General features: G+C 44.3%; 1 protein-coding gene across 1 annotated transcript in view; it reads right to left on the reverse strand.

Moving 5' to 3' along the window:
* The window catches only part of LOC110535180 (potassium voltage-gated channel subfamily B member 2-like), a 433,524-nt gene that overhangs the window by 305,322 nt on the left and 115,136 nt on the right, over positions 1 to 13,066 (reverse strand). The window contains exon 3 of the mRNA XM_090189224.1: positions 10,131 to 10,779. Coding sequence (XP_090045350.1) covers positions 10,131 to 10,727 — 597 coding nt within the window. The 5' untranslated portion in view covers positions 10,728 to 10,779. The remainder of the gene's footprint in view (positions 1 to 10,130; positions 10,780 to 13,066) is intronic.

Here is a 13,066-nt window from a genome sequence, read left to right on the forward strand (position 1 = left end):
GACTGAAGAGGAGGAAGAGGTGACAGGCTATTAGGAGACTGAAGAGGAGGAAGAGGAGGAGGAGGTGACAGGCTATAAGGAGACTGAAGAGGAGGAAGAGGTGACAGGCTATAAGAAGACTGAACAGGAGGAGGAGGAAGAGGAGGAAGAGGTGACAGGCTAATAGGAGACTGAAGGGAGAAAGAGGTGACAGGCTAATAGGAGACTGAAGAGGAGGAGGAGGTGACAGGCTAATAGGAGACTGAAGAGGAGGAGGAGGAGGAAGAGGTGACAGGCTCTGAGGAGACTGAAGAGGAGGAGGAGGATGAGGAATAGGAGGAAGAGGTGACAGGCTATAAGGAGACTGAAGAGGAGGAGGAGGAGGAGGAGGAAGAGGAGGAAGAGGTGACAGGCTAATAGGAGACTGAAGAGGAGGAAGAGGTGACAGGCTAATAGGAGACTGAAGAGGAGGAAGAGGTGACAGGCTATAAGGAGACTGAAGAGGAGGAAGAGGTGACAGGCTAATAGGAGACTGAAGAGGAGGAAGAGGTGACAGGCTATAAGGAGACTGAAGAGGAGGAAGAGGAGGAGGAGGAGGTGACAGGCCAAAAGGAGACTGAAGAGGAGGAAGAGGAGGATGAGGTGACAGGCTACGAGGAGACTGAAGAGGAGGAAGAGGAGGAAGAGGTGACAGGCTACGAGGAGACTGAAGAGGAGGAAGAGGAGGAAGAGGTGACAGGCTATAAGGAGACTGAAGAGGAGGAAGAGGAGGAAGTGGTGACAGGCTACGAGGAGACTGAAGAGGAGGAAGAGGAGGAAGTGGTGACAGGCTACGAGGAGACTGAAGAGGAGGAAGAGGAGGAAGAGGTGTCAGGCTATGAGGAGACTGAAGAGGAAGGAGAGTGAGAAATATAGGGCTGCCTCTGTGTCTCAAATGGCACACTATTCCCTATAAAGTGCCCTACTTTACCAATTTAAAACATAGGGATTGGGAGAAGAACAAGTTCAAATATTCTAATGGTGGTCACTATCCTGTGCTTTAGGGTTATGCTTGAGGACTATGGATTCTAAACATCGTATTAACTGTCAACATCCTGTAGTTCCCTCTTTCCTCATTGGCTGGCTAGTTACCCTAGTTACGAGCTATACGCGCCCTGGAAACATTTCCTGAATTAAATAGTGATTTGTTTTCCTTTACAAGGTGGACTCTCCCTTCCCTCAGTAATAGCTTTTCAGACCCAGGCTGGGAAACAATATGAATCAGTTACAACGCACCTGCCAATACCTAGTTTAGGATACCTAGAATAATTACGGTGCTATCCAGACCCTATCAGACACTCGTAGAAGGTCATTTAATATGCCGCGTGATCGTGATTTACAGCAGAGATTCAGATTTGTTGGCCTCTCATTGAGGCCAACTGAGCACTGACGATTTTAACTGACGTGTCACTGATCAGTGTGTGTGTGTGTGTGTGTGTGTGTGTGTATGAGAGAGAGATAAGGGGAAGCCTGAGCTACAGTTGAAGTCAGAAGTTTACATACACTGAGGTTGCAGTCATTAAAACTCGGTTTTCAACCACTCCACAAATTTCTTGTTAACAAACTATAGTTTTGGCAAGTCGGTTTGGACATCTGCTTTGTGCATGACACAATTCATTTTTCCAACAATTGTTCATTTATAATTCACTGTATCACAATTCCAGTGGGTCAAAAGTTTACATACACAAAGTTGACTGTGCCTTTAAACAGCTTGGAATATTCCAGAAAATGATGTCATGGCTTTAGAAGCTTCTGAAAGGCTAATTGACCTCATTTGAGTCAATTGGATGTGTAGCTGTGGATGTATTTCAAGGCCTACCTTTAAAGTCAGTGCCTCTTTGCTTGACATCATGGGAAAATCTAAATAAATCAGCCAAGACCTCAGAAAAAAATTGTAGACCTCCACAAGTCTGGTTCATCCATGGGAGCAATTTCTAAACGCCTGAAGGTACCACGTTCATCTGTACAAACAATAGTACGCAAGTATTAACACCATGGGGACCACGCAGCCGTCATACCGCTCAGGAAGGAGACACGTTTTTGTCTCCTAGAGATGAACGTACTTTGGTGTGAAAAGTGAAAATCAGAACCAGAACAACAGGACCTTGTGAAGTGTCACATTCGTTGTACGAAGGAGACCAAGGTGCTTCTTCTTCTTCTTCTTCTTTATTTACAGAATGAACACTGAACAAACCGAACTGTGACGCTATATGGATAGTGCAGACAGAGCAATATCCCACAAACACCAAAGGGAAAATGGCTACCTAAATAGGATCCCCAATCAGAGACAACCACAAACAGCTGCCTCTGATTGGGAACCATATCAGGCCACCATAAACATACAAATACCTAGACCTACAAAAACCTTGGACCTACAAAAACCCTAGACAAATTCAAAAACTAGCGCATCCACCCTAGTCACACCCTGACCTCACCAAAATATAAAGAAACCAGAGATATCTCAGGTCAGGCTGTGACATGAGAGATGCTGGAGGAAACAGGTACAAAATAATAACCTGAAAGGCCGCTCAGCAAGGAAGAAGCCACTGCTCCAAAACCGCAATAAAAAAGCCAGACTACGATTTGCAACTGCACATGGGGACAAAGATCGTACCTTTTGGAGAAATGTCCTCTCGTCTGGTGAAACAGAAATAGAACTGTTTGGCCATAATGACCATCGTTATATTTGGTGGAAAAAGGGGGAGGCTTGCAAGCCAAAGAACACCATCCCAACCGTGAAGCATGGGGGTGGCAGCATCAAGTAGTGGGGGTGCTTTGCTGCAGGAGTGGCTGGTGCACTTCACAAAATAGATGGCATGGAAAATTCTGTCGAAATATTGAAGCAACATCTCAAGATATCAGTCAGAAAGTTAAAGCTTTGTCACAAATGGGTCTTCCAAATGGAAAATGACCCCAAGCACACTTCCAAAGTTGTGGCAAAATGGCGTAAGGACAACAAAGTCAAGGTATTGGAGTGACCATCACAAAGCCCTGACCTCAATCCTATAGAAAATTTGAGGGCAGAACTGAAAAAGCGTGTGCGAGCAAGGAGGCCTACAAACCTGACTCAGTTACACCAGCTCTGTTAGGAGGAATGGGCCAAAATTCACCCAACTTATTGTGGGAAGCTTGTGGAAGGCTACCCGAAACGTTTGACACAAGTTATACAATTTAAAGGTAATGCTACCAAATACTAATTGAGTGTATGTAAACTTCTGACCCACTAGGAATGTGATGAAAGAAATAAAAGCTGAAATAAATCATTCTCTCTACTATTATTCTGACATTTCACATTCTTAAAATAAAGTGGTGATCCTAGCTGACCTAAAACAGGGAATTTTTACTCAGATTAACTGTCAGGAATTGTGGAAAACTGAGTTTAAATGTATTTGGCTAAGGTGTATGTAAACTTCCAGCTGTAAATTACTTCAATAGGAATCTCCAACGTAAATCAAATGAAATTCTGCTGAGTGGGTCTGGAGAGGAACGTCTGGAACGTAACTCTGATGGTGAACCTGAACGAAGACACAGGCGCGATGGTTGCTTATAATGGGCCTCTGTAAGCCTATGTAGATATTCCATTTTAAAAATCTGCCGTTTCCAGCTACAATAGTCATTTACAACATTAACAACATCTACACTGTATTTCTGATCAATTTGATGTTATTTTAATGGACCGAAAAATGTGCTTTTCTTTCAAAAGCAAGGACATTTCTAAGTGACCCCAAACTGTTGAACGGCAGTGTACATATAAACATATGGATGAGCAACGACAGAGCAGCAGAGGCAAGACGCAATAGATGGTGGAAAAAATACAGTATATACATATGAGATGAGTAATGCAAGATATATAAACATGATTAAAGTGACTACTGTTCCATTTATTAAAGTGGCCAATGAAATCAAGTCTGTATGTAGGCAAATAGATCAACTATAGTAGGGTTACATGCATCAACTAGAGACAGCTGGGTAGTGGGACAGTGGAGAGAGGGAGTGGGAGAGGAAGAAGGACAGAGTGACGGATGGCGAAGGAGAGAGGGATGGAGGAAGGAACAGAGAGGGGGATTGTGGAACGAAAAGGAGAGAGGGGGATTGTGGGACGAGAAGGAGAGAGGGGGATTGTGGGACAAGAAGGAGAGAGGGGGATTGTGGGACGAGAAGGAGAGAGGGATGAAGGAAGGAACAGAGAGGGGGATTGTGGAAAGAGAAGGAGAGAGGGATGGAGGAATAAACAGAGAGGGGGAATGTGGGACGAGAAGGAGAAAGGGATGGAGGAAGGAACAGAGAGGGGGATTGTGGGACGAAAAGGAGAGAGGGGGATTGTGGGACGAGAAGGAGAGAGGGGGATTGTGGGACGAGAAGGAGAGAGGGATGGAGGAAGGAACAGAGAGGGGGATTGTGGGACGAGAAGGAGAGAGGGATGGAGGAATAAACAGAGAGGGGGATTGTGGGACGAGAAGGAGAGAGGGATGGAGGAAGGAACGGAGAGGAGGATTGTGGGACGAGAAGGAGAGTGATACACTTACTCGCTGGATCTGAAAGCAAACATTTCTTGTCAATGATGAACACATTGGCCACGAGTAGGAGAGAGATATCTCTCTCCATATCACTGTTACATTGAACTGGGTGAATATGAATGACAGTAACCTAAACCTGTCACTGTTACATTGAACTGGGTGAATATGAATGACAGTAACCTAAACCTGTCACTGTTACATTGAACTGGGTGAATATGAATGACAGTCATCCAATATGCTGTAACAGAAATTAGGTCATCCTCATAAAAAAATGTATCGTCCTCCCTCATTTTAAACGGCACCAACCGCCACTGATTTTCACTGTTCACTATCCCCCTTCAGCCATTGGCTCCTTCACTATCCCCCTTCAGCCATTGGCTCCTTCACTATCCCCCTTCAGCCATTGGCTCCTTCACTATCCCCCTGCAGCCATTGACCCCGTCACTATATCCCTACAGCCATTGGCTCCTTCACTATCCCCCTGCAGCCATTGGCTCATTCACTATCCCCCTACAGCCATTGACCCCGTCACCATATCCCTACAGCCATTGGCTCCTTCACTATCCCCCTTCAGCCATTGGCTCCTTCACTATATCCCTACAGCCATTGGCTCCTTCACTATCCCCCTTCAGCCATTGGCTCCTTCACTATATCCCTACAGCCATTGGCTCCTTCACTATCCCCCTGCAGCCTTTGGCTCATTCACTATCCCCCTACAGCCATTGGCTCATTCACTATCCCCCTTCAGCCATTGGCTCCTTCACTATCCCCCTTCAGCCATTGGCTCCTTCACTATCCCCCTGCAGCCATTGACCCCATCACTATATCCCTACAGCCATTGGCTCCTTCACTATCCCCCTGCAGCCATTGACCCCATCACTATATCCCTACAGCCATTGGCTCCTTCACTATATCCCTACAGCCATTGGCTCCTTCACTATCCCCCTTCAGCCATTGGCTCCTTCACTATCCCCCTTCAGCCATTGGCTCCTTCACTATATCCCTACAGCCATTGGCTCATTCACTATCCCCCTACAGCCATTGGCTCCTTCACTATCCCCCTTCAGCCATTGGCTCCTTCACTATATCCCTACAGCCATTGGCTCCTTCACTATCCCCCTTCAGCCATTGGCTCCTTCACTATCCCCCTTCAGCCATTGGCTCCTTCACTATATCCTTACAGCCACTGTAATTCACTTAGAGACAACCAATATCAACGGAATGTAATTACCTTAGACTGTGTTAGTGACTATGGAAACGGTTTGAATTCTAAGATTGCTAATGACCGCAGGAAAATATGGCTAACACGATGACAAACGATGACCATAATGACCGCAGGAAAATATGGCTAACACGATGACAAACGATGACCATAATGACCGCAGGAAAATATGGCTAACACGATGACAAACGGTGACCATAATGACTTCAGGAATACATGGATAACACAATGACAAACGATGACCATAATGACTGCAGGAATACATGGATAACACGATGACAAACGATGACCATAATGACTGCAGGAATTCATGGATAACACGATGACAAACGATGACCATAATGACTGCAGGAATTCATGGATAACACGATGACCATAATGTATCAACACACACACATGCTGCATGCAGCACATACAATACAGTCACCATACAGTCACCATACTGTACAATACAGTCACCATACTGTACAATACAGTCACCATACTGTACAATACAGTCACCATACAGTCACCATACTGTACAATACAGTCACCATACTGTACAATACAGTCACCATACAGTCACCATACTGCACAATACATTCACCATACAGTCACCATACTGTACAATACAGTCACCATACTGTACAATACAGTCACCATACTGTACAATACAGTCACCATACAGTCACCATACTGTACAATACAGTCACCATACAGTCACCATACTGTACAATACAGTCACCATACTGTACAATACAGTCACCATACAGTCACCATACTGCACAATACATTCACCATACTGTACAATACAGTCACCATACTGTACAATACAGTCACCATACAGTCACCATACTGCACAATACATTCACCATACAGTCACCATACTGTACAATGTAGTCACCATACTGCACAATACATTCACCATACAGTCACCATACTGTACAATGTAGTCACCGTACTGTACAATACAGTCACCATACTGTACAATACTGTCACCATACTGTACAATACAGTTACCATACAGTCACCATACTGGAACATACAGTCACCATGTTGTGCCATACAGTCAACATACTGTACCATACAGTCACCATACTGTACAATACAGTCACCATACAGTCCAATACAGTCACCATACTGTACAATACAGTCACCATACAGTCACCATACTGTACAATACAGTCACCATACTGTACAATACAGTCACCATACAGTCACCATACTGTACAATACGGTCACCATACTGTACAATACAGTCACCATACAGTCACCATACTGTACAATGTGGTCACCATACAGTCACCATACTGTACAATACAGTCACCATACTGTACAATACAGTCATTATACAGTCACCATACAGTCACCATACAGTACAATACAGTCACCATACTGTACAATACGGTCACCATACTGTACAATACAGTCACCATACAGTCACCATACTGTACAATACAGTTACCATACAGTCACCATACTGGAACATACAGTCACCATGTTGTGCCATACAGTCAACATACTGTACCATACAGTCACCATACTGTACAATACAGTCACCATACAGTCCAATACAGTCACCATACTGTACAATACAGTCACCATACAGTCACCATACTGTACAATACAGTCACCATACTGTACAATACAGTCACCATACAGTCACCATACTGTACAATACGGTCACCATACTGTACAATACAGTCACCATACAGTCACCATACTGTACAATGTGGTCACCATACAGTCACCATACTGTACAATACAGTCACCATACTGTACAATACAGTCATTATACAGTCACCATACAGTCACCATACAGTACAATACAGTCACCACACTGTACAATACAGTTACTATACAGTACAATACAGTCAGCATACAGTCACCATACAGTAGGATACAGTCACCATACTGTACAATACAGTCACCATACAGTCACCATACTGTACAATACGGTCACCATACAGTCACCATACTGTACAATACGGTCACAATACAGTCACCATACTGTACAATACAGTCACCATACTGTACAATACAGTCATTATACAGTCACCATACAGTCACCATACAGTACAATACAGTCACCATACTGTACAATACAGTCACCATAATGTACAATACAGTCACCATACAGTCACCATACTGCACAATACATTCACCATACAGTCACCATACTGTACAATGTAGTCACCATACTGCACAATACATTCACCATACAGTCACCATACTGTACAATGTAGTCACCATACTGTACAATACAGTCACCATACTGTATAATACAGTCACCATACAGTCACCATACAGTCACCATACAGTCACCATACAGTCACAATACATTCACCATACAGTCACCATACTGTACAATGTAGTCACCATACTGCACAATACATTCACCATACAGCCACCGTACTGTACAATACAGTCACCATACTGTACAATACAGTCACCATACTGTACAATACAGTCACCATACAGTCACCATACTGGAACATACAGTCACCATGTTGTGCCATACAGTCAACATACTGTACCATACAGTCACCATACTGTACAATACAGTCACCATACAGTCCAATACAGTCACCATACTGTACAATACAGTCACCATACAGTCACCATACTGTACAATACAGTCACCATACTGTACAATACAGTCACCATACAGTCACCATACTGTACAATACGGTCACCATACTGTACAATACAGTCACCATACAGTCACCATACTGTACAATGCGGTCACCATACAGTCACCATACTGTACAATACAGTCACCATACTGTACAATACAGTCATTATACAGTCACCATACAGTCACCATACAGTACAATACAGTCACCACACTGTACAATACAGTTACTATACAGTACAATACAGTCAGCATACAGTCACCATACAGTAGGATACAGTCACCATACTGTACAATACAGTCACCATACAGTCACCATACTGTACAATACGGTCACCATACAGTCACCATACTGTACAATACGGTCACAATACAGTCACCATACTGTACAATACAGTCACCATACTGTACAATACAGTCATTATACAGTCACCATACAGTCACCATACAGTACAATACAGTCACCATACTGTACAATACAGTCACCATAATGTACAATACAGTCATCCTACAGTAGGATACAGTCACCATACTGTACAATGCAGTCACCATACAGTCACCATACAGTCACCATACAGCCACCACACTGTAAAATACAGTCACCATACTGTACAATACAGTCACCATACTGTACAATACAGTCACCATACTGTACAATACAGTCAGCATACAGTCACCATACAGTAGGATACAGTCACCATACTGTACAATACAGTCACCATACAGTACAATACAGTCAGCATACAGTCACCATACAGTAGGATACAGTCACCATACTGTACAATACAGTCACCATTACAGTCACCATACTGTACAATACAGTCACCATACAGTATAATACAGTCACCATACAGTCACCATACTGTACAATACAGTCACCATACTGTACAATACAGTCACCATACTTTACAATACAGTCACCATACAGTACAATACAGTCAGCATACAGTCACCATACTGTACAATACAGTCAGCATACAGTCACCATACTGTACAATACAGTCATCATACAGTACAATACAGTCACCATACTGTACAATGCAGTCACCATACTGTACAATACAGTCCCCATACAGTCACCATACTGTACAATACAGTCACCATACTGTACAATACAGTCACCATACTGTACAATACATTCAGCATACAGCCAGCATACAGTCACCATACAGTCACCATACAGTAGGATACAGTCACCATACAGTAGGATACAGTGACCATACAGTCACCATACAGTAGGATACAGTCACCATACAGTAGGATACAGTCACCATACAGTAGGATACAGTCACCATACAGTAGGATACAGTCACCATACAGTAGGATACAGTCACCATACAGTGTACTTCAGCTCTATGTTGAACGCACAGTAGATTGTGAGCACATTTCACAAAGTCCAATATCCAACAGAAATCTTGGTGAGAACAGAGCAGTTATTCATCTGTGCTGTAGTACTACTAGCTATACCTGCTACCTGGGACAACTCCTCTCCTCTCCTCTCCTCTCCTCTCCTCTCCTCTCCTCTCCTCTCCTCTCCTCTCCTCTCCTCTCCTCTCCTCTCTTCACAAACACTATAAGTGACGATCCAGAAATACAAAAATAACATTGCGCTCCCTCCCCTTCCCATCCCTCTCTCTCTCTCACTCTCTCTCTGTGTGGAGCAAAACCAGTGAGAGTACACAACACACACAAAACCAGCGGGGGTACAGGTACACCCTCTCCCCTCCTTCCCTCTTTTTCAAATCCCTCCCTCTCTTACCTTGGCAGGCAGGGAAGAGCTGGGTTTCTCCAGGAGGTCCCAAAGCTTCTTCCTCTTCTCCTGGCAGCAGGTGTTATCAAACTCAATCTCTCCCTCTCTCTCTTTCAGCGTCTCCGCCTCCCTCCGCAGCTCCTCGTTCATCTGTTCTTTCTTCTGGTGGTACCGGGCCTGGCAGCAGGACTCCAGGTAGATCTCATCTATACCCCAGTAGTCGAGCTCCTGGCCGAACGACAGGGCGCACATCTCCTCCATCATGTGCAGCTTCCCTGTGCGGTAGAAGTTGAGGATCGAGGTGAAGGCGCCCGGGTGCCGGTCAAAGAAGTATTCGTTCTCATGGAGGCTGTAGTCGTCGCAGACCTCCATCAGGCTCTCGTGGGTGTTGCAGTCTCGGAGCTTACCCAGGCGGGTACGGGGCAGCCGGTCCAGCGTCCGCCACAGGACCTCGTGGTTTAGACCTCCGACGTTGACGCGGACCCTCCTGGAGCGGGCCTTGGTGCGGATGATTTGGATGGGCTCTGGTGGGAGGGAGGTTACCCCTGGGTGGTTGTTACCCCGTGGAGTGTTTAGGGGGGTCTTAGATCCAACTGTCTCAGCCATGGTGGTGTGTTAGTGGAGGAGGAGGGATGGAGGACAGGAGGAGGAGGCTTATCTGGGGAGGAAATGAGGGGAAATAAAAAGAAGCAGAATTATTTTGGGTCCTCATTAGACAACTTCCTCCATGGCTGAGAGAAAGAAGACTCACAAAGAGAGAGAGCGAGAGAGAGAGAGAGAGAGAGAGAGAGAGAGAAAACAATGTACTGAGCAAATGTCAAATTGGCTTTTTACCAAATTACCGTACAACAGAACATGTATTCACCCTGCACACCCTAATTGACAACCAAACAAACCAAAACCAAGGGCAAAGACTTCTCATGCTTTGTTGATTTCAAAAAAAGCCTTTGACTCAATTTTGCATATACAAAATTGATGGAAAGTGGTGTTGGGGGTAAAACATACGGCATTATAAAATCCATGTAAATGTAACGGATGTGAAACGGCTAGCTTAGTTAGCGGTGGTGCTAGTATAACGGATGTGAAACGGCTAGCTTGGTTAGCGGTGCGCGCTAAATAGCGTTTCAATCGGTGACGTCACTTGCTCTGAGACCTTGAAGTAGTGGTTCCCCTTGCTCTGCAAGGGCCGTGGCTTTCGTGGAGCGATGGGTAACGATGCTTCGTGGGTGACTGTTGTTGATATGTGCAGAGGGTCCCTGGTTCGCGACCGGGTATGGGCGAGGGGACGGTCTAAAGTTATACTGTTACATACACAAACAACAAGTGTGCGGTTAAAATTGGCAAAAAACACACAAATTTCTTCCCACTGGGTCGTGGGGTGAGACAGGGATGCAGCTTAAGCATTTATATCAATGTATTGGCGCGGGCACTAGAACAGTCTGCAGCACCCGGCCTCACCCTACTAGAATCCGAAGACAAATGTCTACTGTTTGCTGATGATCTGGTGCTTCTGTCCCCAACCAAGGAGGGCCTACAGCAGCACCTAGATCTTCTGCACATATTCTGCCTGGATCCTGACAGTAAATCTCAGTAAGACCAAAATAATGGTGTTCCAAAAAAGGTCCAGTCACCAGGACCACAAATACAAATTCCATCTAGACACCATTGCCCTAGAGCACACAAAAAACTATACATACCTTGGCCTAAACATCAGCGCCACATGTAACTTCCAAAAAACTGTGAACGATCTGAGAGACAAGGCAAGAAGGGCATTCTATGCCATCAAAAGGAACATAAAATTCAACATACCAATTAGGATCTGGCTAAAAATACTTGAATCAGTCATAGAGCCCATTGCCCTTTATGGTTGTGAGGTCTGGGGTCCGCTCACCAACCAAGATTTCACAAAATGGGAAAAACACCAAATTGAGACTCTGCATGCAGAATTCTGCAAAAATATAGTCTGTGTACAACGTAGAACACCTAATAATGCATGCAGAGCAGAATTAGGCCGATACCCGCTAATTATCAAAATCCAGAAAAGAGCCGATAAATTATACAACGACCTAAAAGGAAGCGATTCCCAAACCATCCATAACAAAGCCATCACCTACAGAGAGATGAACCTTGAGAAGAGTCCCCCTAAGCAAGCTGGTCCTGGGGCTCTGTTCACAAACACAAACACACCCCACAGAGCCCCAGGACAGCAACACAATTAGACCCAACCAAATCATGAGAAAACAAAAAGATAATTGACACATTGGAAAGAATTAACTAAAAAACATAGCAAGCTAGAATGCTATTTGGCCCTACTCAGAGAGTACACAGTGGCAGAATAACTGACCACTGTGACTGACCCAAAATTAAGGAAAGCTTTGACTATGTACAGACTCAGTGAGCATAGCCTTGCTATTGAGAAGCCACCGTGGGCAGACCTGGCTCTCAAGAGAAGACAGGCTATGTGTTCACTGCCCACGAAATGAGGTGGAAACTGAGCTGCACTTCCTAACCTTCTGCCCAATGTATGACCATATTAGAGACACATATTTCCCTCAGATTACACAGATCCACAAAGAATTAGAAAACAAATCCAATTTTGATAAACTCCCATATCTACTGGGTGAAATACCACCCTGTGCCATCACAGCAGAACCATTTGTGACCTGTTACCACAAGAAAAGGGCAACCAGTGAAGAACAAACACCATTGTAAATACAACCCCTATTTATACTTATTTATTTTCCCTTGTGTACTTTAACCATTTGTACATTGTTACAAGACTGTATATATACATAATATGACATTTGTAATGTCTTTATTGTTTTGAAACTTCTGTGAGTGTAATGTTTACTGTTAATTTTTATTGTTTATTTCATTTTTGTAAATTATCTACCTCACTTGCTTTGGCAATGTTAACACATGTTTCCCATGCCAACAAAGCCCTT

This window comes from Oncorhynchus mykiss, chromosome 11, assembly GCF_057628025.1.
Source record: "Oncorhynchus mykiss isolate SJ-2025 chromosome 11, ASM5762802v1, whole genome shotgun sequence".
Taxonomy (NCBI): domain Eukaryota; kingdom Metazoa; phylum Chordata; class Actinopteri; order Salmoniformes; family Salmonidae; genus Oncorhynchus; species Oncorhynchus mykiss.